Source organism: Camarhynchus parvulus, chromosome 7 (assembly GCF_901933205.1).
Source record: "Camarhynchus parvulus chromosome 7, STF_HiC, whole genome shotgun sequence".
In the NCBI taxonomy this organism is placed as follows: Eukaryota; Metazoa; Chordata; class Aves; order Passeriformes; family Thraupidae; genus Camarhynchus; species Camarhynchus parvulus.
The window spans coordinates 37,418,950-37,442,216 of record NC_044577.1 but is presented as its reverse complement, the minus strand read 5'-3'; the positions used below and the strand labels follow the sequence as shown (position 1 = coordinate 37,442,216).

General features: G+C 54.1%; 1 protein-coding gene across 3 annotated transcripts; it reads left to right on the top strand.

The window, feature by feature from the left end:
• The first annotated feature begins 4,752 nt into the window (after positions 1-4,752).
• Positions 4,753-17,728, top strand: ACVR1C (activin A receptor type 1C). 3 transcript variants are annotated; one of them, XM_030952345.1, is made up of 8 exons: positions 4,753-4,921; positions 11,544-11,774; positions 12,905-13,135; positions 14,434-14,601; positions 15,334-15,490; positions 15,954-16,078; positions 16,191-16,321; positions 17,305-17,728. In XM_030952345.1, the coding sequence occupies exons 1-8, from the start codon at positions 4,768-4,770 to the stop codon at positions 17,428-17,430; spliced, it is 1,323 nt and encodes a 440-aa protein (XP_030808205.1). In that variant the 5' UTR covers positions 4,753-4,767; the 3' UTR covers positions 17,431-17,728. The 3 variants fall into 3 exon arrangements, with proteins under 3 accessions (XP_030808205.1, XP_030808206.1, XP_030808207.1); XM_030952346.1 differs by lacking the exon at positions 11,544-11,774; XM_030952347.1 differs by lacking the exons at positions 11,544-11,774; positions 12,905-13,135.
• The last annotated feature ends 5,539 nt before the right edge of the window (positions 17,729-23,267 follow it).

The window sequence follows — 23,267 nt, the reverse complement described above, 5'->3', positions numbered from 1 at the left end:
GTGTGCTGTCCCTGTCCCCTGGCTGTTCTGTGTGCTGTTGCTGTCCCTGGCTGTTCTGTGTGCTGTTGCTGTCCCTGTCCCCTGGCTGTTCTGTGTGCTGTCCCTCTCTCTGGCTGTTCTGTGTGCTGTCCCTCTCTCTGGCTGTTCTGTGTGCTGTTGCTGTCCCTGGCTGTTCTGTATGGTGTCCCTGTCCCCTGGCTGTTCTGTATGGTGTCCCTGTCCCCTGGCTGTTCTGTGTGCTGTCCCTGTCCCCTGGCTGTTCTGTGTGCTGTCCCTCTCTCTGGCTGTTCTGTATGGTGTCCCTGTCCCTGGCTGTTCTGTGTGCTGTTGCTGTCCCTGGCTGTTCTGTGTGCTGTCCCTGTCCCCTGGCTGTTCTGTGTGCTGTTGCTGTCCCTGTCCCTGGCTGTTCTGTGTGCTGTCCCTGTCCCTGCCTGTTCTGTGTGCTGTTGTCCCTGTCCCTGGCTGTTCTGTGTGCTGTTGCTGTCCCTGCCTGTTCTGTGTGCTGTTGCTGTCCCTGTCCCTGGCTGTTCTGTGTGCTGTCCCTGTCCCTGCCTGTTCTGTGTGCTGTTGCTGTCCCTGTCCCTGGCTGTTCTGTGTGCTGTTGCTGTCCCCTGGCTGTTCTGTGTGCTGTTGCTGTCCCTGTCCCCTGGCTGTTCTGTGTGCTGTCCCTCTCTCTGGCTGTTCTGTGTGCTGTCCCTGTCCCCTGGCTGTTCTGTGTGCTGTTGCTGTCCCTGGCTGTTCTGTATGGTGTCCCTGTCCCCTGGCTGTTCTGTATGGTGTCCCTGTCCCCTGGCTGTTCTGTGTGCTGTCCCTGTCCCCTGGCTGTTCTGTGTGCTGTCCCTGTCCCCTGGCTGTTCTGTGTGCTGTCCCTCTCTCTGGCTGTTCTGTATGGTGTCCCTGTCCCTGGCTGTTCTGTGTGCTGTTGCTGTCCCTGGCTGTTCTGTGTGCTGTTGCTGTCCCTGGCTGTTCTGTGTGCTGTCCCTGTCCCCTGGCTGTTCTGTGTGCTGTTGCTGTCCCTGTCCCCTGGCTGTTCTGTGTGCTGTCCCTGTCCCTGGCTGTTGGTGCCCCAGCACGGGCAGTGATGCAGTCCCCATCCCTGGAGGGACCCACAGCCCCATGGCTGTGGCACAGGGACCAAGTGGGTCAGCAGTGACCTCAGCAGAGATGAGGAACAGTTGGACTCGGTCTCAGAGGCCTTTCCAGCCCAGTCAGTCAGGTCCAGGTGCGTGTCCTACCGTGGGGAAGCATCCCACTGTAGTACCCAAATTCTGCTTTCCCTGTGTGCCACAGTGGGCATCTCCTGCGCCCCTCGTGTTCTCCTGCTGCTGTGGGGCCCTGTGGGTGCCAGCTGCCCTGGGAGGGGTCCCTCTGTCCCTCAGTCTGTCCGTGGCTCCTGTCGCTGCCCGAGGGAGCCTGTGGGGTCCCTGTCCTGCCCCGCTGTGTCCTGCCCAGCTCTCCAGGCAGTCCTGGTGGGCAGCGCCGGCCCTGCTGGGATGGGGGCTCTGGGGAGGCTCAGGGCACACGGGGGAGTGATGCTGCAGAGCTCCATGCCCGGGGCTGGCACTGCTGGTGGCCAGCCCGGCTGCCTGCTGTGCTCTCTGCAGCCATGGTGTGCTTCAGCCGGTCCCTTTCTCCTGATTTCTCAACCAGAGAATGGAATGTTTGAAGGGAATTGTTGTGCTAGAGTCAATGAGCATTGACTGTTCATTACCAGATTAAAGAGTGCCTTATTTTGAAAGTCGGGGAGCACATTTTCTGCCTGCCTCTTTGATCCTTTAACTCTTTGCCAGGCACCTTGTTCCATTCCTTGGTTTCCAGGGGGTGGCAGTCCTGGCTTTTGCCCTGAGACAGAGCATCCCCAAGGGCATTGCCAGGACTGTGCTCAGGGATGGCTTGGGGCAGGGAGGGAACATTTCTGGCTGCATAGAGCATTTCAGCCAGTAGCTGCCGGTTCTTCCTCTTCTCTCGTGCTCTGCGGGAGGGAGGCAGCTCGAAGGTGCTGCTGGCTTGGGCGGTGAGAGGGGGATCTCCCATCACTGCGCTGCTCCGCTCTGCCTGCAGGCGGAGGGGAACGCCCTGCTGGCTCCTCTGGGACAGCACGGGCACATCAGGGCAGGAATGGCCCACATGTGCGGGGTGAAACTCGGGGTACATCGCCACTGGCTGTAGACGGGCTGGTGATGGAACTGACCTGGGCAAGCCTCTCCGGTGGGAGGAGTTGCTGAGAGTGACCAGGAGCAGCCCTGGGGCGCTCCTGACGGAGCAGAACAGAGAAAGCACGGCTCTGGTGAGTGCCGTGTCCCTGAGGATGTCAGCAGGGCTGGACACGGGCTCCCTGGAGCAGCAGGGGTTGCACAGGTGTGTGAAGGGCTCTGTGGGGCACAGCGGGGCTGTGACACCCCGTTTGTCACCCCCTGCTCAGTGGGGTGGCCGTGGGAAACTGTCGCAGACATCCTTTTCACTAAAATCCTCTTTTTAGGATTTTTCCTTCTGGGAAGCTGAGGCCCCAGAAACAAAAGCTAAACAATAATTATCTGCTGCTGTGGAATGCAACAGGGTGATCCATGCTCGGTCTGGTGTGGATGTTTTGGTTCAGTGACCAGTCACAGCAGAGCGAGCTCTCACAGTTTGTCAAGGCCAGCGCGTGTGTTATTCATTTCTTTACTTTTCTATTCTTAGCTTAGCAAGCTTCTGAAAAGCTCTCCTGCTTTTTCTTTTTAGTATAGTATAGTATATGTTTATATCTTAAAATAATAAATCAAGCCTTCTGATAATGGAGTCAACCTTCTCGTCTCTTCCTTCACCCAAGAACCCTTGTGGCCACCGCCACAGGAAACCCCTGGATCTGCCCAGGGGGATGTGCCAGAGGGCCCAGGCTGCTCCCCGGTTCCACAAGAGCTGAGGCAGCTGAGGTGGCACAGGTGCAAGAAACCTGGGTTTTAATGGCTGTACTCAGTCACCTTTCTGCTCTGTTAACAAAGGGTTCTGGATGGACACAAGTGCTCTGGAAACAGGGCCAGGGATTTGTACCTGGTTTGTGATTTCTGTCAATTTTTCTGCACGAGAAGTCAGCCAGCAGCACAGGCAGGTGTCTGGGGAACCTGAGGCTTCTGCTTTTGTAGAATTATATTTTAAAGCGGTCTGTGAAGGTCTTCTGTGAGGAAAGTGTCTTGTCTTTCCCCCAACTCCAACTCTGATCATGTCTCTGAGCAGATTCAGCTACAGTTTTCCATTTCCCCCCATGTGAGGGCAGGATTTGGTGGGGCAGAGCCCTTGTGGTTGTGGCAATGGCTCTCTCAGTGAGGTCAGGGTACAGGGCTCCCCAACCACCCTTAACTCACCCCATGTTTGTGGGGCTGCTCGGGATGTGCAGGGACAGTTTTGATCAGCTCTGCTCTCAAGTAATCTGCAAATACAGAGCATGGATAAATCTGTAGTCATCCACTGCAGGTGACGTAATAAAGATAATTTTTCATCTTATTTTTAGACTGTGAGAAAGGGACAAAACCACCATAATGACGTGTCTAGAGCCCCGAAGACACTTGCAACAATCTTAGACTCATTTCCTCAATAATGCTTTTATTTTGCAGTTGTGGTGATGATGTGTCTGTTTTCCTCCTGCTAGATCTCTCATTTATTTGGGTCTGATGAGTCTCTCTCCTGGCAGCAGTTCCAGGAGCAGGTTGATGTCTTTAAGGAGAGGTTTGGCTGGTGTGCAGTGTGTGGCGGATGGTGCCTGCTCCTGTGCAGGGAGAGCTGAGCAGCACTGCTGGTACAGCCTCAGCCAGCACGGACACCGCACCAGGGACGTTGTTGTGGGCCTGAGTGCAGATGAACACCTCCAGTCACTGCAGGAGGGTGGCACAGGATGGGGATTGTTGTGAGGGAAGCAAAGAGGGGCACAGAGACAGAAATCAGACCTGTGCTGATGTCTGTCAGGACTTCTGTGCTCCTCTGGGTACTCTGGGATGGCAGAATTGTGGAATGCTTTAGGCTGGAAACCCTCTGAGGTTATCGAGCCCAGCTGTGCCCCCAGCACTGGCAAGCCCACCGCTAGCCCACGTTTTACTTTTCAACTCTCTCTTATCCTTAGGTAAAAGAAAGACCCTCTCCCCCACAATTCCAAAGGAAACAGAAAGATTTATGGCTGAAATGATTGTCCTGAGCAGAGCAGGGCTCAGACTGGCAGAGTTGGAGGGTGGCCTGGACAAGGTGCCTCATCCCAGGGCACACGGGGAGGAGGAGGAGGAGGAGTCTGTCCCTGTGCCCATGCTGGGGTGCTGAGTGTTTCACCTGGCTCGGGGCTCTGCCCCTCTGTGTCTCAGCCAGTGGGCTCTGGCACAGCTGGGCTGGGGTGGCTGCTGTGGGCAGGTGATGGGACAGGCAAGGGGTGCTGTGGTTTTGGGAGCCAGCCTGCAGGGGAGCTGCTTTTTGGGGTGGCCATTCTTCTCCACCACAAAAGACAGATGACACCTCTAAAATCCCCTGGGACCGAGATTTAAACACTTGTCACGTGTGGGTGCTGGGGACCCGTGCTGCTGGGGTGCCCCGGGCCCGGCTGCATCCAGCACCCCGTTCCCAGCACTGACCCCATGCCAGAGCTCGCGGGGCACCCTGGGCAGCAGCTGGCGCAGCGCCCTGGGGCTCTGCGTGCCCCAGCCAGCTGTGCCCAGCTGTGCCCTGCTTGCAGGCCTGCAGTGCGTGTGCCAGCTGTGCGAGCACACCAACTTCACATGCCAGACGGAGGGCGCCTGCTGGGCCTCGGTGATGCTGAGCAACGGGCGCGAGGAGGTGGTCAAGTCCTGCGTGTCCCTGCCCGAGCTGCACGCACAGGTCTTCTGCCACAGCTCCAAGAACATCACCAGGACCGAGTGCTGCTACACCGACTTCTGCAACAACATCACGCTGCGCCTGCCGCTCGGTGAGTGCCCAGCTGGCCCGGCCTGGGGGGCACAATGCGGGCTGGGGGGCACACTGCGGGCTGGGGGGCACACTGCGGGCTGGGGGGCACGCTGGCCCGGCCTGGGGGGCACAATGCGGGCTGGGGGGCACAATGCGGGCTGGGGGGGTACACTGCGGCCTGGGGGGCACGCTGGGGGCTGGGGGGGGCACACTGCGGGCTGGGGGGCACAATGCAGGCTGGGGAGCACAATGCAGGCTGGGGGGCACAGTCTGAACCAGGCTGGGCACACTCTGTCCCGGGCTGGCGGCTGCCTGGGCACACTGCTCCCAGCTGCTTTCACACAGCAGCTCTGTGCTCACAAACTGCAGCTCTGCCACAAACGGCAGTTTCCTGCCTTTCCAAGGGGTCCCAGCGCTGGCCTCCACGTCCTACAGCACTGTCCTAGGGCGGAGCAGTGGGGCACCCCAAGGCTCTGCCGGGACCCCTTTGGCCCAGGCAGTCTCAGCAGCCTGAGCCTGGGGCGGCCCTGGTGGACGGGGGCAGCCTGAGGGGCAGCTGCTCTGTGGTGCCACAGCAGTGCCACAGCAGTGCCACAGCAGCGTCCTGTCAGCAGGGCTGGGAAGGATGCTGTGAGATTCCTGGTCCCAGTGAGAGGCAGGAAAAAGGCTGGCACCCCCAGGAGCGCCGTGTGTCACCCGGCTGGTGCAGTGTGCGAGGCTGCCAGGCTCAAAGCTGTGTAATGAAGTTGATTTGGTGCTTTCTAAAAATAAATATTTATGCTATTTTTAGCATCATTTTAGTTTAGTTTTTTTTCTTCTTTCCAAGATTTGGAAAGAAAATCCAAATTTTGTGTTTATTCCAGGCTTAAAAAAAAAGTTGTAAAATACACCATTTAATCAGATAATACCTTTTTGTATACTTACAATAGTGAGATATGTTGCAAGTAAGAAAGATGCAAATTAGCACACAATTTAAAATTATAACTCGAATTTAAGAAGCTATCATGTAGTTCTTAATGGAATTTGAAAGGCTGTTGCTGGGCAGACCATGGGGGAGCCTTGGGCACTGTCACCTCCTGGTGAACCCTGGTGCCAGCCTCACCTGTGCCATGGGCAGGAGTCAGGGTTGTTTAATTGGTGCTAAGGATGATTTGTGTGATGCTTGTATCCCCTCAGACAACTGGCAATACAAGCATCATCAAGTCACCCCAAGATATTGTTTTTCTTTCAGCTGACCACAGAAGGGACACAGAATTGTGGTCATGCTCTAGAAATAAAGTGCCATGGTGGTTTTTCCAAGCCAGGAGGAAAGCTGCTATTTCTAGAGGAGCAGTGGAGGCACATCCGCTGTTCCAGCACTTGAGCTGGGACTTGCAAAACCTCTGGTTTCATATTTCAGTCCCAAAAAAAAGGACTGAATTGTTACCCTGAGCCCTTTGCTCCAAAGGTTCAGGGGAAGCTGTGTCAGTGGGAATGGTGGCAGTGCAGGGAGGTTTCTGTGCTGGAGCTGTGGCAGTGCAGGGAGGTTTCTGTGCTGGAGCGGTGGCAGTGCACTGAGGTTTCTGTGCTGGAGCGGTGGCAGTGCAGGGAGGTTTCTGTGCTGGAGCGGTGGCAGTGCAGGGAGGTTTCTGTGCTGGAATGGTGGCAGTGCAGGGAGGTTTCTGTGCTGGCCCTGCCCCACAGGCCTTCCTCACATGGCTGGAAGGGGCCTGGGGACAGCTCTGGGGCCAGCCCCTTGTCCCTGACATCCGACAAGTAGCATCTGGGACACACACCTGGGTAGGGAAGGTCTGCTGTGCCTTGTCTGTATTATCTATCTATCTATCTATCTATCTATCTATCTATCTATCTATCTATCTATCTATCTATCTATCTATCTATCTCTGTCTCTCTATTTTTGTCTATTTCTATGTCTATCTCTGTATTCTATATCAATATCCTTATATATATATATGTCTACCCTTTTGTGCGTGTATATACATATATATATATATATATATCTGCCTGCTGACTTACCTGCAGACCTGTCTATCTCCATTAAGCAAATTCTAGTTTAAAAGAGGAGCATGTGGGCATGAAAAGCTCGCCTTTAGGCAGGAGTGGCTCTCCTGGAGAGGGAGAAGCCCTGAGAAGGTCCAGCAGGGTGCCCACCCCTCTAGGTGAGGCAGGGCCTTTGTGTCCTCCTGGGACACAAACCCACCCTCAGCCCCTCTCCGTGGAGCTGGCCTGCCCCAGCTCAGAGGCTGGATGGGGCTGGGAGCAACCTGACTGATGGGGAACATCCCTGCCCATGGCAGAGGCTTGGAACCTGCTGAGTTTGGAGGTCCCTCCCTACCCAAAGCAGTGTGGGATCCCGTGACTGCAATTAGCAAAGTTCTGTGTTGTAGAGGCGTTCCTGGAGAGCAGTGAGAGGATGTCTGAGGGCAGAGAGCAGTGTGTGCTTTGGTGCCCGTGCCCGAATTCCCCTGGCAGAGCTGCACATGGCAATGCCCGCCTCACTGCCCCACAGGGCTCTGGGCTGGGGCTCGGGGGACAGCAGCTGACTTTTCCCTTGAGGGTTTTTTTCTCCTTGGTTTTTATTCTTTCAATGTCTGAAAATCTTTAAGGACAGATTAAACCTGCATCTCTGCTTTTATATCCTGCTTCTTGAGGGCAGGGATTTTATTGTGGCATATTGCATTAGCAGGTGAAAATGTTGACGTGCAGGATGAGTTTGCAGTAATTGGGTTTTTTTCTGTGTCACCCTGGATTCCTTTCCAGGCTTTTGCTGGTTTAACTGGGGTACTTTCTGCTCCAGCAGGTGATTTGAGATGTGCTTCTGCTGTCACAGCAGGGCTGAATGCTGCTGCCCCGAGGCACCTCCCCATGATAAATCACCCCTTGCACATCCCTCATTCTTGTTTTCTCTGCAGAGCTCACCACCGTGCCCTCAGCATGGAACAGGCTGCCTTGAGGAGCTGCTAATCAGACCTTCGTTTTTCCAGCTGTAGATTTGTGTCTCACAGGATTTTTGGGCCACATTTGAGATCTGGAAGACAGAGTTTGTGATCTCTGCCTCCCCTGCAATGGTGAGCAGAGTCTGTAGTCATGGTGGAAGCTGGAGAAACTTAATTTTAGACTCTAGCCCAAACTATATTTTGAAGTGGTTTTAAGTATTATGTAGAGCTGACTAGAGCCTCCCCATTAATAGAATTCAATAGATTTTCTTGCTACATTGGAAAGAGTATGTAATGTTTCCCCCTGAGCAGCCTGGGAACACACACAGTTTGGGGCTTTTGGGAGCCTTGCAGTGGAAGCTTTACAATGTCAAAAGCAAATGCTGTGTGTGAGAATGTCTTTTCCATTGGAGGGAAAAAATAAGTTTTTTTTGTTTCCTGCAAGTACTATTTTGTTGACAGAAGCTGGACCATAAGTGCACAGCGTTGTGAAACTGCTGAGTGCTGCCAGATGTGCTGCTTTTGGGTCACACCTGGCAATGCCTCAGCCTCTGTCCTGGTTCGTCAGTCCATGAGCAGAGCACTGAGCGTTGGTGTGCAGCACTGCACAGCGTGCAGGAGTGCTGGATGTGCAGCACCCTCACTCCTGCTGCAGCTGCTGGCCCTGCAGCCAGGGCAGGGAATGCACTCACTGCTGCAGCTGCTGGCCCTGCAGCCAGGGCAGGGAATGCACTCACTGCTGCAGCTGCTGCCAGGGCAGGGAATGCACTCACTGCTGGCCATGCAGCAGGGCAGGGAATGCACTCAGTGCTGGCCATGGAGCCAGGGCAGGGAATGCACTCACTGCTGCAGCTGCTGCCAGGGCAGGGAATGCACTCAGTGCTGCAGCTGCTGGCCCTGCAGCCAGGGCAGGGAATGCACTCATTGCTGCAGCTGCTGCCAGGGCAGGGAATGCACTCACTGCTGGCCATGCAGCAGGGCAGGGAATGCACTCAGTGCTGGCCATGGAGCCAGGGCAGGGAATGCACTCAGTGCTGGCCATGCAGCAGGGCAGGGAATGCACTCACTGCTGGCCCTGCAGCCAGGGCAGGGAATGCACTCACTGCTGGCCATGGAGCCAGGGCAGGGAATGCACTCACTGCTGCAGCTGCTGCCAGGCCAGGGAATGCACTCACTGCTGGGGCAGGGGTCTGCACTGAGCCTGGGGCCGCTCTGTCAGCATGCCCTGCCCAGGCCCTGCCCACAGAGCAGCTCCTGCTGGTCAAACCTCCTGATGATTTTTATTTTGTCACTGTTTTTGTTACTGCAGTGGCCCAAGAACAAGAAACTCCTGTTTTGTCCATGTCGTGTTGTTTTCCAGCAGCTGGGGGGAAGCACTGACGCGGTGTGGTCAGCGTCTCCTGCCTGTTTGTCTTCAGCCGGGGAGGAACGAACCTCATTCCCACCGGGAATGACTCTGAGAGCCCTACAGGGAGCAGGCTGCCTTGGGTGGCTCAGGGGAAGTGCTGGACAGCCAGGGGACAGCTCATGCCCTGTGCTGTGTACCCGCTGTGAGCCTGTCCTGCTGTCCTGCACAGAGCCAGTCCTGCTGTCCTGCAGTGTCCCCTGCACAGAGCCAGTCCTGTCCTGCACAGTGTCCCCTGCACAGAGCCAGTCCTGCTGTCCTGCACAGAGCCAGTCCCTGCACAGAGCCAGTCCTGCTGTCCTGCAGTGTCCCCTGCACAGAGCCAGTCCTGCTGTCCTGCACAGAGCCAGTCCCTGCGCAGAGCCAGTCCTGCTGTCCTGCAGTGTCCCCTGCACAGTCTGGGCTGGCTCAGTGAGGTGCCAGAGCTCCTGGGCTAGGGGATCCCTCCGTGCTGTACTCCCTCCCTGTTTCAGGGAAACCCCAGCCCTGTGGAAACAGAATGGAAAGGGTTTAGGAGATCCTGGCATGTCAGTTAACGAGCAGCAGTTCCAAGGAGGAATCCTGCTCATAAATCCTCTTACAAACTTCCTGGGTCACCCCTGGAGCAGCCTCCTGAAGTCATCAAAGGGAAACCTGTGAACAAAATGTACCAGCTTTGTGTTCAGGAGGGTTGGGGTTGTTCTGATGAACAGACATGTGGTACTGACTGCAGGGAGGCAGCAGTGGGTGCTGAGCCTGTTTGCTGCTGCCTTTGAGAGCCCACATCACCGTGGTCACTCTCAAACTCCAGGGTAAGTGTGCTTGAGGCCCAGCTTCTCCCTGAAGGGAAGGAGTGACCTGGCATGGGGTGGAGTTTGTGATCCTTAATCTCCTGCAGGTCTGACATCTCGTTTGTACTCACGGTTCTGAGCGTTGAGGGTTTTTTATGGCTCATATTTCTGGTTTGTTTCATTTGAGGGGAAAGCGCTGGTTGATTTTTCTTTTAGACTTATTTCACATTTTGGGGACATTAAAGGAAACATGTATGTGCTCCCGTGCAAGTAAATCCCTCAGCAGTGTCTTCCTAGAGCTTCTTGACATCGAGCTCCTTGGGTGGTGGTCACAATGCTGGCCTGAGACCAGAACAGAAGGCGTGTGGGGGAAAGGCTCCGTCACTTACAGACACGTGGTCTGTCCTGTCTGTCCTGTCTGTCCTGTCTCCTGGCCAGGACAATGGTGGGAAAGCATCGAGTGGAGGAAAGGAGACTCAGGGCTGCCCTCATCACTCTCTGCAGCTCCTGAAATGTTCCTGTGCTTAGCTGGGGCTGGGCTCTTTCTCCAGCAGCACTGACAGAGCCAGAGCACACAGCCTCAAGCTGCACCAAGGGAAATATAGGTTGGATATCAGGAAAAAGGTTTTTACAGAAAGGGTGATAAAGTTCTGGAGTGGCTGCCCAGGGAGGTGGTGGAGTCCCCATCCCTGGGTGTGTTTAACAAAGCCTGGATGTGGCACTGGGTGCCAGGGTTTAGCTGAGGTGTTGGGGCTGGGCTGGACTCGATGGTCTTGAAGGTCTCTTCCAGCCTGGTCATTCTGTGATCCTGTGTGATTGTGTGTGAATCTGTGTGATTGTGTGATCCTGTGTGATTCTGTGTGATTGTGTGAATCAGTGATTGTGTGATCCTGTGTGATTCGGTGAGTCAGTGATTCAGTGATTCTGTGTCATCCTGTGTGAATCTCTGAATCTGTGATTCTGTGTGAATCTGTGATTTTATGATTGTGTGATCCTGTGTGACTGTGTGATTGTGTGAATCTGTGATTCTGTGATTGTGCGATTCTGTGTGATTTTGTGATTCTATGTGATCCTATGTGATTATATGTGATTGTGTGACTGTGTGACGGTGTGACCTCTGCGGTGTCCCAGCCGTGCAGCCCAACGGGTCCCTGTAGCCCCTGTGTCACTCTCCCGTGTGTCTGTCTGTCCCAGCAGCAGCAGCCGCAGGGCCGTCGGGCGGCGCGGGCCGGCTGCGGGCGGCGCTGCTGGCGGTGCCGCTCGGGTCCGTGTGTCACTCTGTCTGTCTGTCTGTCTGTCTGTCTGTCCCAGCAGCAGCAGCCGCAGGGCCGTCGGGCGGCGCGGGCCGGCTGCGGGCGGCGCTGCTGGCGGTGTGGCTGGGGTCCGTGTGTCACTCTGTCTGTCTGTCTGTCCCAGCAGCAGCAGCAGCAGGGCCGTCGGGCGGCGCGGGCCGGCTGCGGGCGGCGCTGCTGGCGGAGCCGCTCGGGTCCGTGTGTCACTCTGTCTGTCTGTCTGTCCCAGCAGCAGCAGCCGCAGGGCCGTCGGGCGGCGCGGGCCGGCTGCGGGCGGCGCTGCTGGCGGCCGTGGCGGTGCCGCTCGGGCTGCTGGCCCTGCTGGCCGCGCTGCTCGCCCGCTCGGCCCGGGGCCGCCGCCGCCGCCCGCCCAACGTGGAGGAGCCGCTGTGCGAGGGCAGCCTGGCGGGCACGGGCAAGACGCTCAAGGATCTCATCTCCGACATGACCACCTCCGGCTCCGGCTCCGGTACGTGCGCGCCCCGCCGTGCCCGCGGGGCTCCTCCTCCGCCCAACCGCAAAAGTTCGGTTCTGTGCTGGAATGGAGGCGTTAAAAAAGGGAACTCGGTAATCAGAACCAAGTGTGAAACCCAGCGCTGCCGGCTGGTGCAATGTGGCAGATGAAGGAAGGTGCTAAGCTCACCTAAGTGGCTCAGGATGCTGCTTCCGATTTTTTCTGTATTTCATAGCAGAATAATGCTCCTCCAAATTCTTGTTTTGAGCAGAACAGTCATCTCCTTAACATTTTCCCCATTTCTACTGTGATGCCTCCATTGCTATTGAGAACTTGTTAAACCAAAGAAACCTAAAAATAAGGTGGGAATTCACAAATTCCGGCTCATTTGACCAGTGATGTACAGCCCAACTTTCCCCAACTAGAGCTTTTATTCAAAAGTATGTAAACTATGCTTGCTTTTATTTGTAAGTGAAAAACGCACAAATGGTGCCTAATTTAATTTATTTCCGTGAGCTGCATACCTCTGAAGATTAAGTTGTTGTTCTTCCCTAATGCCTTTTCACAGCTCTAATGAGCAGACTTTGGCGTTATTTATGCTGAAATTTTTAACAGTTCCCAGCCATCCCTGGGCCAAGAACCGGGCTAGACTTGAGCAGAGCCAGAGCCCCATGCACCGGGGTGATTTGTTCTGATTTCAGCCAAAATCAAGGTTGCACTTCTTAAAAAAAATAAAAAAAATCATTGTTTTAAGTCTCCAACAAACACAGAATCAAATCAAACCAGGCAGGGTTTGTGGCTGGCAAAGCATAGTGGAGCTGCTATAATAATTTATTTTTATTTTCAAAAATTTCAGCCGGAGTAGAGCAACTAATTGACTGCTGGACAGCTGCAGCCTGTATCAAACCAAATGGAGTAGTTTGGGCCAAATTTGAAGATTTTTACTGGGGTTTTAACAAGTGTTTTCTATGTACAGACACTGGGAAGTGACATCAAAAAGTCTGATTTGAGGAGATACTGGCTGGGAGAGGATTTTCCCTTGGCAGAGTTGGGAAGCAAAGCCATGGGTGCAGCTGACTGGGAGAGGGCAGTGCTGGGATCCCAGCTGAGCCATTTCCCAGGCACCCTCCTCTCTTTCTCCCCAGGTCTGCCTCTGCTGGTGCAGAGAACCATCGCCAGGACTATTGTGCTGCAGGAGATTGTGGGAAAAGGACGGTTTGGGGAAGTGTGGCACGGGAAGTGGTGCGGGGAGGACGTGGCTGTGAAAATCTTCTCCTCCAGAGACGAGCGGTCGTGGTTCCGGGAGGCAGAGATTTACCAGACAGTGATGCTGAGGCACGAGAACATCCTGGGCTTCATTGCTGCTGACAACAAGGGTGAGCAGCACCGGGGCCGCCCGCCTCCTGCATGGCTCTGTGTCACACACATCTTTTCATGGAAAACCCTTTCCTTAGGATTTTTCCTCCTGAGAAGCTGAGAGGCCTCAGGAACAAAATGTAACCAATGGTTATCTGCTGCTGTGGGATGCAACAGGTGCATCTGTGATTGGTCTTGTGTGGTTGTTTCTGATTAATGGCCAATCACAGCTGGCTTGGACTCTGTCTGAGGCAGAAGCTTTTGTTATCATTCCTTTCTATTCTTAGCCAGCCTTCTGATGAGAATCTTCTAATCTTTTAGTATAGTCTTAATGTAATATATATCATAAAATAATAAATCAAGCCTTCTGAAACATGGAGTCAGATCCTCATCTCTTCCCTCATCCAAGAACCCCAGTGAGCACCGTCACAGCCCTGCCAGCCCAAGCAGCTCTGATTCTGTGTGCTGGGCTGGGTAATGGTTGCACTCAGCGGTCCTGAGTGCCTCCCAGCCCCAGTGGTGACTCACTGAGTCCTGAGTGGCTGTCCCAGCACAGCCCTGAGCTGCCCTGGCTCTATCTGAAACACAGCCCCGGCCTCTTCCCTGGCACTCCTCCTTGCTGGCACTCCTTCTTGCTGGCACTCCCCAAAAAGGGAAAGGCTTTCCCTAGCTAACATTTCTGTGAAAAACGCCAATCACTTGTTTTTAAAATTTTAAAAGCTTAGTAGTAATAAAATGGTTATAAAAATAGTAATACGATTAGAGTAATAATAATTTGGACAATTTGAATTAGGACAATATGAGAAAATAAAGACAAAGAGTTACGGATGTCTGGGTACCTTTTCTGGGCAGCACGAGCCTGAAAAAGGACCCACGTTAACAGAGGATTAACCCTTAAAAGCAATGGCCTGTTGCATATTCATACACCTCATCCATGATGCATAAATTCCATTCAAATACAGGATTCTGTCTGGTCGTCGTCAACTTCTTCTGAATCCTAACAGCGCCTTTGAGGCGGGAAGAAGTTTGTTTCTTCTGATAAGAGGGCAACAAATTCTCTTTCTCTAAAAGATTCAGGTGTCCTGTGGCTGCTGTCTCGCTGCAAGTCCTTTCTTTAAAAAAACTATCCTACATTGCATAGTTTCTATTTTAACTTTTTTTTTAACCTAAAACTATATTTAACACACTACTTAAGAGAATTAGTACAGCATTACCTTCTAAGACAACACGTGTAATATTCATTCTAGTATTTGGAAAAACCAATCATAAAATACACACATTTTTCACACTTTCTAATACTCCTGCTTCCTCTGGCTAGATAACGGGACGTGGACTCAGCTGTGGCTTGTGTCCGAGTACCACGAGCAGGGCTCGCTGTTTGACTACCTGAACAGGGGCACGGTGACCGTGGAGGGCATGGTCCGGCTGGCGCTGTCCGTGGCCAGCGGCCTGGCGCACCTCCACATGGAGATCGTCGGCACGCAAGGCAAGTGCTGCCCTCCCGCTTTCCTTCAGGTATTTTAAGGAGCTTCAGTGCTCTCAAAAACGTTCATGGGTGACGTGGTGTCGTGAAGTGTTTTCCAAGCTGCTGACACCAGGGGGAACAGTGTGGGTGAGAGTGGCGCAGTGCAGGCAGGGAAAAGGGACGATCCCTTGTTCCATTCCCCTTCCACTGTCTGCACTTTGTCCATGCCTCTAAAGAGATGGCTACAGAAGCAGCTCTGCTGAAGGGGGATGAGTGCTAATGAAGGAAAAATTAGGAAAAATCTTTTCATGGGAAGGTTTGTCCAGCCCTGGCACAGGTTGCCCCGGGCAGTGGTGGGGTAAAAACCTGTGTGGATGTGTCACCTGGGGAAATGGGTTAGTGGTGGCCCCCTCAGTGCTGAGGAATGGTGGGACTCGCTGGTCTTAGAGGGCTTTTCTGACCCAATCCATTCAGTGATTCTGTCATTTTCTAAATTAATTTGGACGTTGGACTTCCAGTTTCTCTTTTTGTGTTTTATTCCTGAAACACAGATATTGAAAAAAAATGCCCTTAAAGTTTTCTTTGGAAGTTGAGAACATTTAGCAGAGCTTTGCTTGGTTCAAAATAGGCTTCAATATTTCTATAGGGTACAGTAACAAAAGTGAATAAAACTGTTTTTGCATCCTTGCTCCTTGCATTAAAATCCACACTGTTGTTACCAAAACTGGAGGCGGTTTCTCTTGCTGCGAGCAGGGAAGCCAGCGATCGCTCACCGGGATCTGAAATCCAAGAACATCCTGGTGAAGAGGAACGAGACCTGCGCCATCGCCGACCTGGGCCTGGCGGTGAAGCACGACTCGGTGCTGAACACCATCGACATCCCCCAGAACCCCCGCGTGGGCACCCGCAGGTGGGTCTGGCACCAGAGACCCCAGAACAGCCCCCAGAACCCCTGTGTGGGCACCAGGGGGTGGGTCAGGCCCTGCAGCCCCAGAACCCCCACATGGGCACCAGGGGATGGGTCAGGCACTGCAGTCCCTGGGGATGGGTCAGGCACTGCAGTCCCTGGGGATGGCCCCTCGCAGCCCTGTCCTCCATCAGCCACGTCCCCTCTGCCCTGGCACCGGGCAGGGATGGCTGCAGCCCCATGGGGAGAGTCTGGCTGGGTGGGTGGGGGAGGCTGCAGACCCTGCTGTGGATGGAGCTCTCTGCCCCACGTGAGGCATTATGACCGGTCACCCTGGTCACCCCGGTGCTCTGGGCTGGGCAGGGCACAGCTGGCAGCACCACCAGGGCTCACAGGGCTCCCTGTCAGCACAGCTGTGGCCTTTGGTAGGAGCTGCCCCAGCAAAGTGACGCTGTGTGCCCCAAAGGTACATGGCCCCCGAGATCCTGGACGACGCGATGAACACAAACATCTTTGAGTCCTTCAAGCGGGCAGACATCTACTCGCTGGGGCTGGTGTACTGGGAGATAGCCCGGCGGTGCTCCGTTGGAGGTGAGGCTTTGGCCTTCCACCAGTCCCTGATGGGTTTGGGTTGGGAGGGACAGTAAAGCCCTCCCCATTCCCCCCCTGCCATGGGCACCTACACAACAATACATCTTCCCAGGAATCACTGAGGAATACCAGCTGCCTTACTACGACCTTGTGCCTTCCGATCCTTCGATAGAAGATATGAGAAGGGTTGTCTGTGAACAGAAGCTCAGACCAAGTATTCCAAACCAGTGGCAAAGCTGTGAGGTAAAAGCAATTTTCTAATTTATTCTAGGTTTATTTTGTAGGGGTTTTTTTCTAGTTTTATTTTGTTATTTATATTTTCAAGTTTAAATCAAGACAGAACTTTTCAGTGAGAGATAGGGCACTCAATGCCCAGCTTCTCCTGAATTTAGAAGCTTCTAGCTGTCCTTCAGATCAATACAGAAAAACTCTCTGCACCAAGTGCTCGATGCTGTCCAAGGCAGGTCTTAATTGTGGCTGCTGCTGTTGTGTCACCGTTTCAGAGCACTGCACTTTATCTCCCTGTATTAAAACTGGAAAGCAGGGGGTGGTGGTTGTATCTCTGGCTGCTGTTTGTCCCCCTGCAGACCCTGTCTGTACCAGGTCCCGTTTCTATCCCCCAGCCCCTATCTGTACCCCGGTCCCATTTCTGTCCCCACACACCCTATTTGTTTCCAGGTCCAATTTCTGTCCCCAGCCCCTGTTTGTACCCGGTCCCATTTCTATTTCCCAGCCCCTGTTTGTACCCAGGTCCCATCTCTGTCCCCAGCCCCTGTCTGTGCCCTGGTCCCATTCCCATCTCCCACACCCTGTCTGTACCCGATTCTGTCCCTGTCTCTGTCCCCTGTCTGTACCCATCCCCGTCCCCAGCCCTGGTCTGTACCCATTCCCATTTCCATCCCCAGCCCCATCAGTGCCCATTCCCTGGGGCACTGAATCCCCATCCCCAGCCCCTGTCTGTACCCATTCCCATCCCCATCCCCTGTCAGTGCCCATTCCCTGGGGCACTGAATCCCCATCCCCATCCCCATCAGTGCCCATTCCCATATTCATCCCCATCCCCTGTCAGTGCCCATTCCCTGGGGCACTGAATCCCCATCCCCATCCCCTGTCAGTGCCCATTCCCTGGGGCCCTGAATCCCCATCCCCAGCCCCATCAGTGCCCATTCCCTGGGGCCCTGAACCCCCGTCCCCAGCCCCTCTGAGTGCCCGCTGCTGCCCGGCAGGCGCTGCGGGTGCTGGGCCGGCTGATGCGGGAGTGCTGGCGTGCCAGCGGTGCCGCGCGTCTCACGGCGCTGCGCGTCAAGAAAACCATCTCGCAGCTCTGCGTGCCCGAGGACTGCAAGGCCTGACGGCCCCCGCGGGATGAGGGGACGGCGCTCCGCTGTCCGGCTGCCCAGCGTGGCAGGGGTTTTGTTTCTGCTCTACCTCAGACGGCGCGGTCAGCGCTGCGGTGCCCGGCCCTGGCACCGCGCAGCTCGGGGCTCACAGTTCGGGTTTGCTACAGCGAGTCCGTGACTTGCTCTGGCTTTGTTCGGTAAATCAGACACCGGTGAATGGCAGGAAGGAGCTTAAAGCATCATGGCAGTGTAAAAATACCTTTTGCTGTTGTGCTTTTCACCCTTGTCAGACCCCAAACGTCCTGGAAGTGTCTGGTGTTGGTTAAAGCCTGTTTGTGAGACAAACCTCGTATTCTGTCCTCAAACCAAGTAAAAGACCAAATTAACCCAGCTTTTTACCTGTTTTTTTTTTTTAATTTTATTTCAGGGATCTGAAAAGTGGTTGTCAGTAAATGCATTTTGAATTACTATATTTATAGTTAACCAAGCAATTAGAAAATATGGAAATTCCACTAAGTGTGTCTACTGTGAGCAAAACCATTGAGTCAGTTCCCTATTAACATTTATTTTTATTGTCTCAATTTCACATACAATATCATGGTTAAAATTTGAGTTGTTTTACTCTGTCTTTTGTTCATTGACCAGATCAATCAAGGGACAACTTTTCCTTTTAACAGTTGTTAGGAAAAATAATAGAGGCAACACTTTTCTGTTAGCTGTGAAGGGATGGAACAGGAGAAATTCCTACCCAAACTGAGAAAATATTTATTTTTAGCAACGTTTTTGCAGTCACTGGCAGCATTTTTTAGTGCCTTTTATGTATTAGGGGGAAGTTTTAACAAAAGCTAATGCAGCGTGTTCAGGGGTTTCTTACAGAATTCTGTTACAGCACCAGGCTGGTGATGAATATTTGCATTTTTGACCAGGTTTCCATAATATCACAAGCCAGCAATGTGAGTTGCTGTGTTAAAATCCAACAAAGTTCTGGCATTTTGTGAATTTTGGCTCGCTCCACGGCCTGCATATTTGAATATAGTGTTGGAGTATTCTTAATAGGCAAAATTATACATTTCATAGTCTTATGGTTCTTTACATGTTTCTAAATCCATCTGGCCCACAGGAATTAATCCCGGAGATGTTTCCAGAATAGCAAAGCTTTGCAGAAATCTGGTGTGGCCCCTGCAGCTCCGTGGCAGGAGCTGTTGGGGCAAAATCTCTTCCCTGGAGCTATAGCAGGGAAGAAGGTGTTAAACTTTTACTGAGTGCAGGGTCAGTGGTGCCATCCATTACATCCTGCTGTGCTCACCCTCAGCAGGCCGTGGGTGCTTGCTGGCTGTGAGCTGCCCCTGGGTGGCTTTGGGGAGCTTGGGAGCTCAGCCTGCAGGGCTCGGAGTGCTGCAGCACGGCACTGCAGCCTGCTTCTCTCTGCTGCAGCCCAATGCTCAGCCTGCTTCCCTCTGCTGCAGCCCAGCCCTGCAGCCTGCTCCCCTCTGCTGCTGCCAGTGCTCAGCCTGCAGGGCTTGGAGTGCTGCAACACAGCACTGCAGCCTGCTTCCCTCTGCTGCAACACGGCACTGCAGCCTGCTTCCCTCTGCTGCAGCCCAGCCCTGCAGCCCAGCCCTGCAGCCTGCTCCCCTCCGCTGCTGCTAGCACTGCTGCAAGGCGGCTTCTCACAGCTCACCAAGGCTGCCTTAGGGATCCACAGCAGGGGATGGCGCTTGGAGCAGCCTGGTCCAGTGGAAGGTGTCCCTGGGATGTAAAACGAGGCAAGCTTTGAGGTCTCTGCCTACCCAAACCATTCTGGGGTTCCATGATTCCATTCTTGTGTGCTTCAAGTGCAAGAAGTCCCCGTGGAGCTCAGTGATGTGACTTTGTAGGCTGTTGGAGGGGTGATCTTCCTGTGGAGCTCAGTGATGTGACTTTGTAGGCTGTTGGAGGGGTGATCTTGGCAGCTGCATGACCCAAATCCTGGTGCTGACTTGACTATCAAAAAAATTGCAAAGCTAAGATCCAGCATCTGTTCTTGTTGTGTGTACAAGAACATATTTATCTTAAAAAGTAAGAATCAAAGCTTTATTTTTTTTTATGTGGGAAAAGAGTTTCAGTTTCCCCCCTGGAGTCTCTGAAAATTGTTGACCAGCCTGGTAATTTGAAGCAGACCCTTTTGGTGCCTGGCTGGGAGGTGTGGGTGGAGGATGCTCAGGCTCAGCTACTGCTCCCACAGTCACAGCTCCAGCCCCAGAAGTGCTTCAACCTTTTCCCTGGACATAGCTCTTGGCATCAGACATTATGGTCTGTTTGCCCTGGCTTTTCACCCAACTCAGTATTTTTGCTCTGGTTTTCCTTTTTCTTTTGTTGTTGAGAGGTGAATGTGCACTTTCATGAACTGGAGTTGAGTGTAACTGAGCCAAGGGGCTGATGTTGTTGTATTGAGCTCTGAAATGTTTGTAAACTCTACAGTCCTTTAGAAAAACTCCAAAGAACCCTTGTTTCAGTGGCCTTTCCCCTCCATGTGGGTTTGTCTTGGTCTAATTTAAGCACAGAGTTATGCCAAGACACTTCCGTGCAGTTCAGGGAGGCTTAGGTTTCCTCAGAGGTCACAATGCTCCTGATAATTTTCACTTAAAGCAAAAGTTCTTAAGGTCATGAAAATTTTCAGGGTCAAGGATGCTCAAAACCTGTTATCACATTCAGCTTCTCCTAATTGATGCTTCTAACTGGGGGGGAATAACCAATATTTTATAATTTGCTTCTAATAACAATCTAAAGTTTAATGTAGGGATTGTGCACTGAAAGGGAAAGTTAATTAATTTTTCCCGTAACACCTATTGTTTTTTTGGGTTACTTGAACTGCTGCCCCCACACACTCCTTTAGAAACTCAGGCTGTAATCTCCTCTGCACTTCCCTACTTTTATAATTTGCACTTAATCAAGCTCATCCCCTCACATGACACTATGAAGAGTCGTACAATATTTTAGTAATTGCTGTGTCACTTTGCTTGGTACTGGATTCAGGAATTAGGAATAAGTGAGTTTAGAAGTATGCCCAGTCCCCACAATGGGTCTGGGCTTCGAGCAGGGCAAGCTCTCCTCAGTCCCCGAGCTCCTGGGCCAGGCTGGGCTCGAGGCTGCCCCAGCTCATGGGAGGGAGGAGTTTGGGCTTTGCCTGGGGGCAGCCTCACAGGACAGGGCCAGGGTGGCACTGCTGGGGCAGGGGCACTGGGGGCTGCACGTGGGCACACGCTGGGCACCTCCTTCGGGTGCATGGGGACAGGCACAGCCCTTGTGTGTTGCTGAAGGTTGTGGCTCAAAGCCCTGGGTCAGCGGGGCTGTGAGGATGTCCTTGGGGTGTCCTTGGGGAGCCCTGGCCAGCCCCTGCGTGTCCCCAGCAGCACTGCATGTCTGTCCCCTCCTCTGCCCGTGGCTGTGCCTGTGATTCCAGGGACCATCCCCACAGGCTGTGGGACCCCAACCCCCCAAAGCTGTTAGGGAAAGATGTCCATGTTCTGCTCTAATGGGCAGAGCAATGTTTATGAATGTACGGGGAATCAGCATCGAGGTACAATATATTTCTACAGAATATAAGAAATGTGCAATAAATTGTAACTTACACTGAATGTATTTTTGGCATAAATGTGTTTTGAATGTAGCTATGCCATTGTGTCTAAGCCTGCTGTGATTCTCAGTCCCCAAGAAAAAGGTGTCATGTTTTGGCAATTTACAAACGACTTCCTCAGTTGTCTGTTTTTAAAAGAAGTGTGAGTATTTTATCTGGAACACTGTAATATTTCTGAACTAAGTATAGCAGTGCAATGCTAACTTCAACCCTCGTGTTGTGAAATATCTGATCTGTGTACACTGCAGAGTTATTTTTAAAAGTATTGCTAAAGTTATTGCTTGATATTGCAGCTGCCTGGATGTAAATAATGGTTTAGCTGTTGTATTTTGTATGCGGATTTGGGGAAGACGTGGCAATTTTAATAAATTCAGCATACTCTGCCCTTGTGTTCCCGTGGCCTGTAACTGTTCTTATGTTCATTGTGTGAGGGGAGAAGGGCTGAGCCTGTAGAACCCTTCCCTCGAGGCTCTTGCGCTCACAGCAGTGTGAGCTCTCCCAGAGTCCCTTTCATACAGCACTCCCTGATCCAGCTGTTCCCCCTAGTGAGATTTTCAGTGGTGCAAATCTGAGTGGGACCTGCTCACCCTGAGCACTCAGTTCTGGAGTGTGCATGCTTGAAAACTCCCCTCACACAGCCATAATCCAGGAATTTAAATCAGACTTTATTTTAACTTAAGGCACGTCAAAACGAAATCTGCCGTGCTGTGACCCAAGAAACTTCAGTGGCTTTTGAAGGATGCTGTGGGTTGGTTTTTTTTCCCTTAACAAGACCTTTGCATTGTAGCAGTTACTCGTGGGCTCTCTGGTCCCTGGCCACCTGCAGGACGGTGTCACTGTCACGGCGGAGGCTGTGCCCGGGCAGCCGGGGTCCGATGGACCAGCACAGCCCGCGGCTCGCCGTGAGCATCGCCTGCCATCCCCCGGCCACCGCTGCTCGGAGAGCTGTTGTGCCCTTCCAGCGCCGGCGCCATCTCTGCCTCCCGGATTCTTTCTTTTCCAGCGCACCTGGAGAGGTGGAGGCGGGTGGTGCCTCTGCCCTGGGTGTCGTGCCCCGGCTGTGCATCCCGGCCTGCGAGGCTGGCACCCGGGGAGACATCGCTCGGTGAGGGGCTGGCTGGGAAAGGGAAAGGGCTGATTCCCCAGGTTCTTACTGTTGAGTCAATCAGCTCCCCAGCAGCCCCCGGTGTGCACTTAGCAGCTGAGGGGGGGAGCGGCTCCTGAGCCCCCGAGGGCTGTGTCCCACCGAGGGAGGATGGCTCCTTCCTTTGTCCGGCTAAGGCGCTGTGGGCAGACCCCAGCGGGCGCTGCAGCCTCGGAGGGACGAGTGCTCCACCCCTGGAAGCGTTCAGGGCCGGGCTGGACCGGGCAGGAGCAGCCTGCTCTGGAGGAGGGCGCTCCATGGCTCCAGCCCTGGCACCGAACCAGCGCCGTGCCCGGGAGGAGGCTGGGGCAGGGCATCCGTGTGTGACCTGCCCGGGCACCGTGAGCCCCGCCGGGGCTGCTCTGTCCTGAACCGGGTACCGTGAGCCCCGCCGGGGCTGCTCTGTCCTGAACCGGGTACCGTGAGCCCCGCCGGGGCTGCTCTGCCCTGAACCGGGCACCGTGAGCCCCGCCGGGGCTGCTCTGTCCTGAACCGGGCACCGTGAGCCCCGCCGGGGCTGCTCTGTCCTGAACCGGGTACCGTGAGCCCCTGCCGGGGCTGCTCTGCCCCTGAACCGGGCACCGTGAGCCCCGCCGGGGCTGCTCTGCCCTGAACCGGGTACCGTGAGCCCTGCCGGGGCTGCTCTGCCCTGAACCGGGCACCGTGAGCCCCGCCGGGGCTGCTCTGCCCCGGGCCCGGCTCCGAGCAGCTCCGAGCCCTACCGAGGGGGAGCAGGCGGGCCGGGAGCGATGGGTGCCGGGGGTGTGGGGGTGTCTGCTGTGCTGCGGGGTGCGTGTCGGGGCTGAGGGGTGCCTGCCGGGGCTGAGGGGTGCGTGTCGGGGCTGAGGGGTGCGTGTCGGGGCTGAGGGGTGCGTGTCGGGGCTGAGGGGTGCCTGCCGGGGCTGAGGGGTGCCTGCCGGGGATGCAGGGTGCGCGGCTGTGCAGGGCTCAGAGCAGCGCAGGGTAACGGGGCTGCTGGGGCAGCTCGCACCAAGGTCCTGCTTCGCGCTCTGATGAGAGGTGTCGTTTATTTCTGCCCTCAGCTTGTTTGCAGATGAGTCACTGGGTTTCAGGAACGTCAGAAAGGGC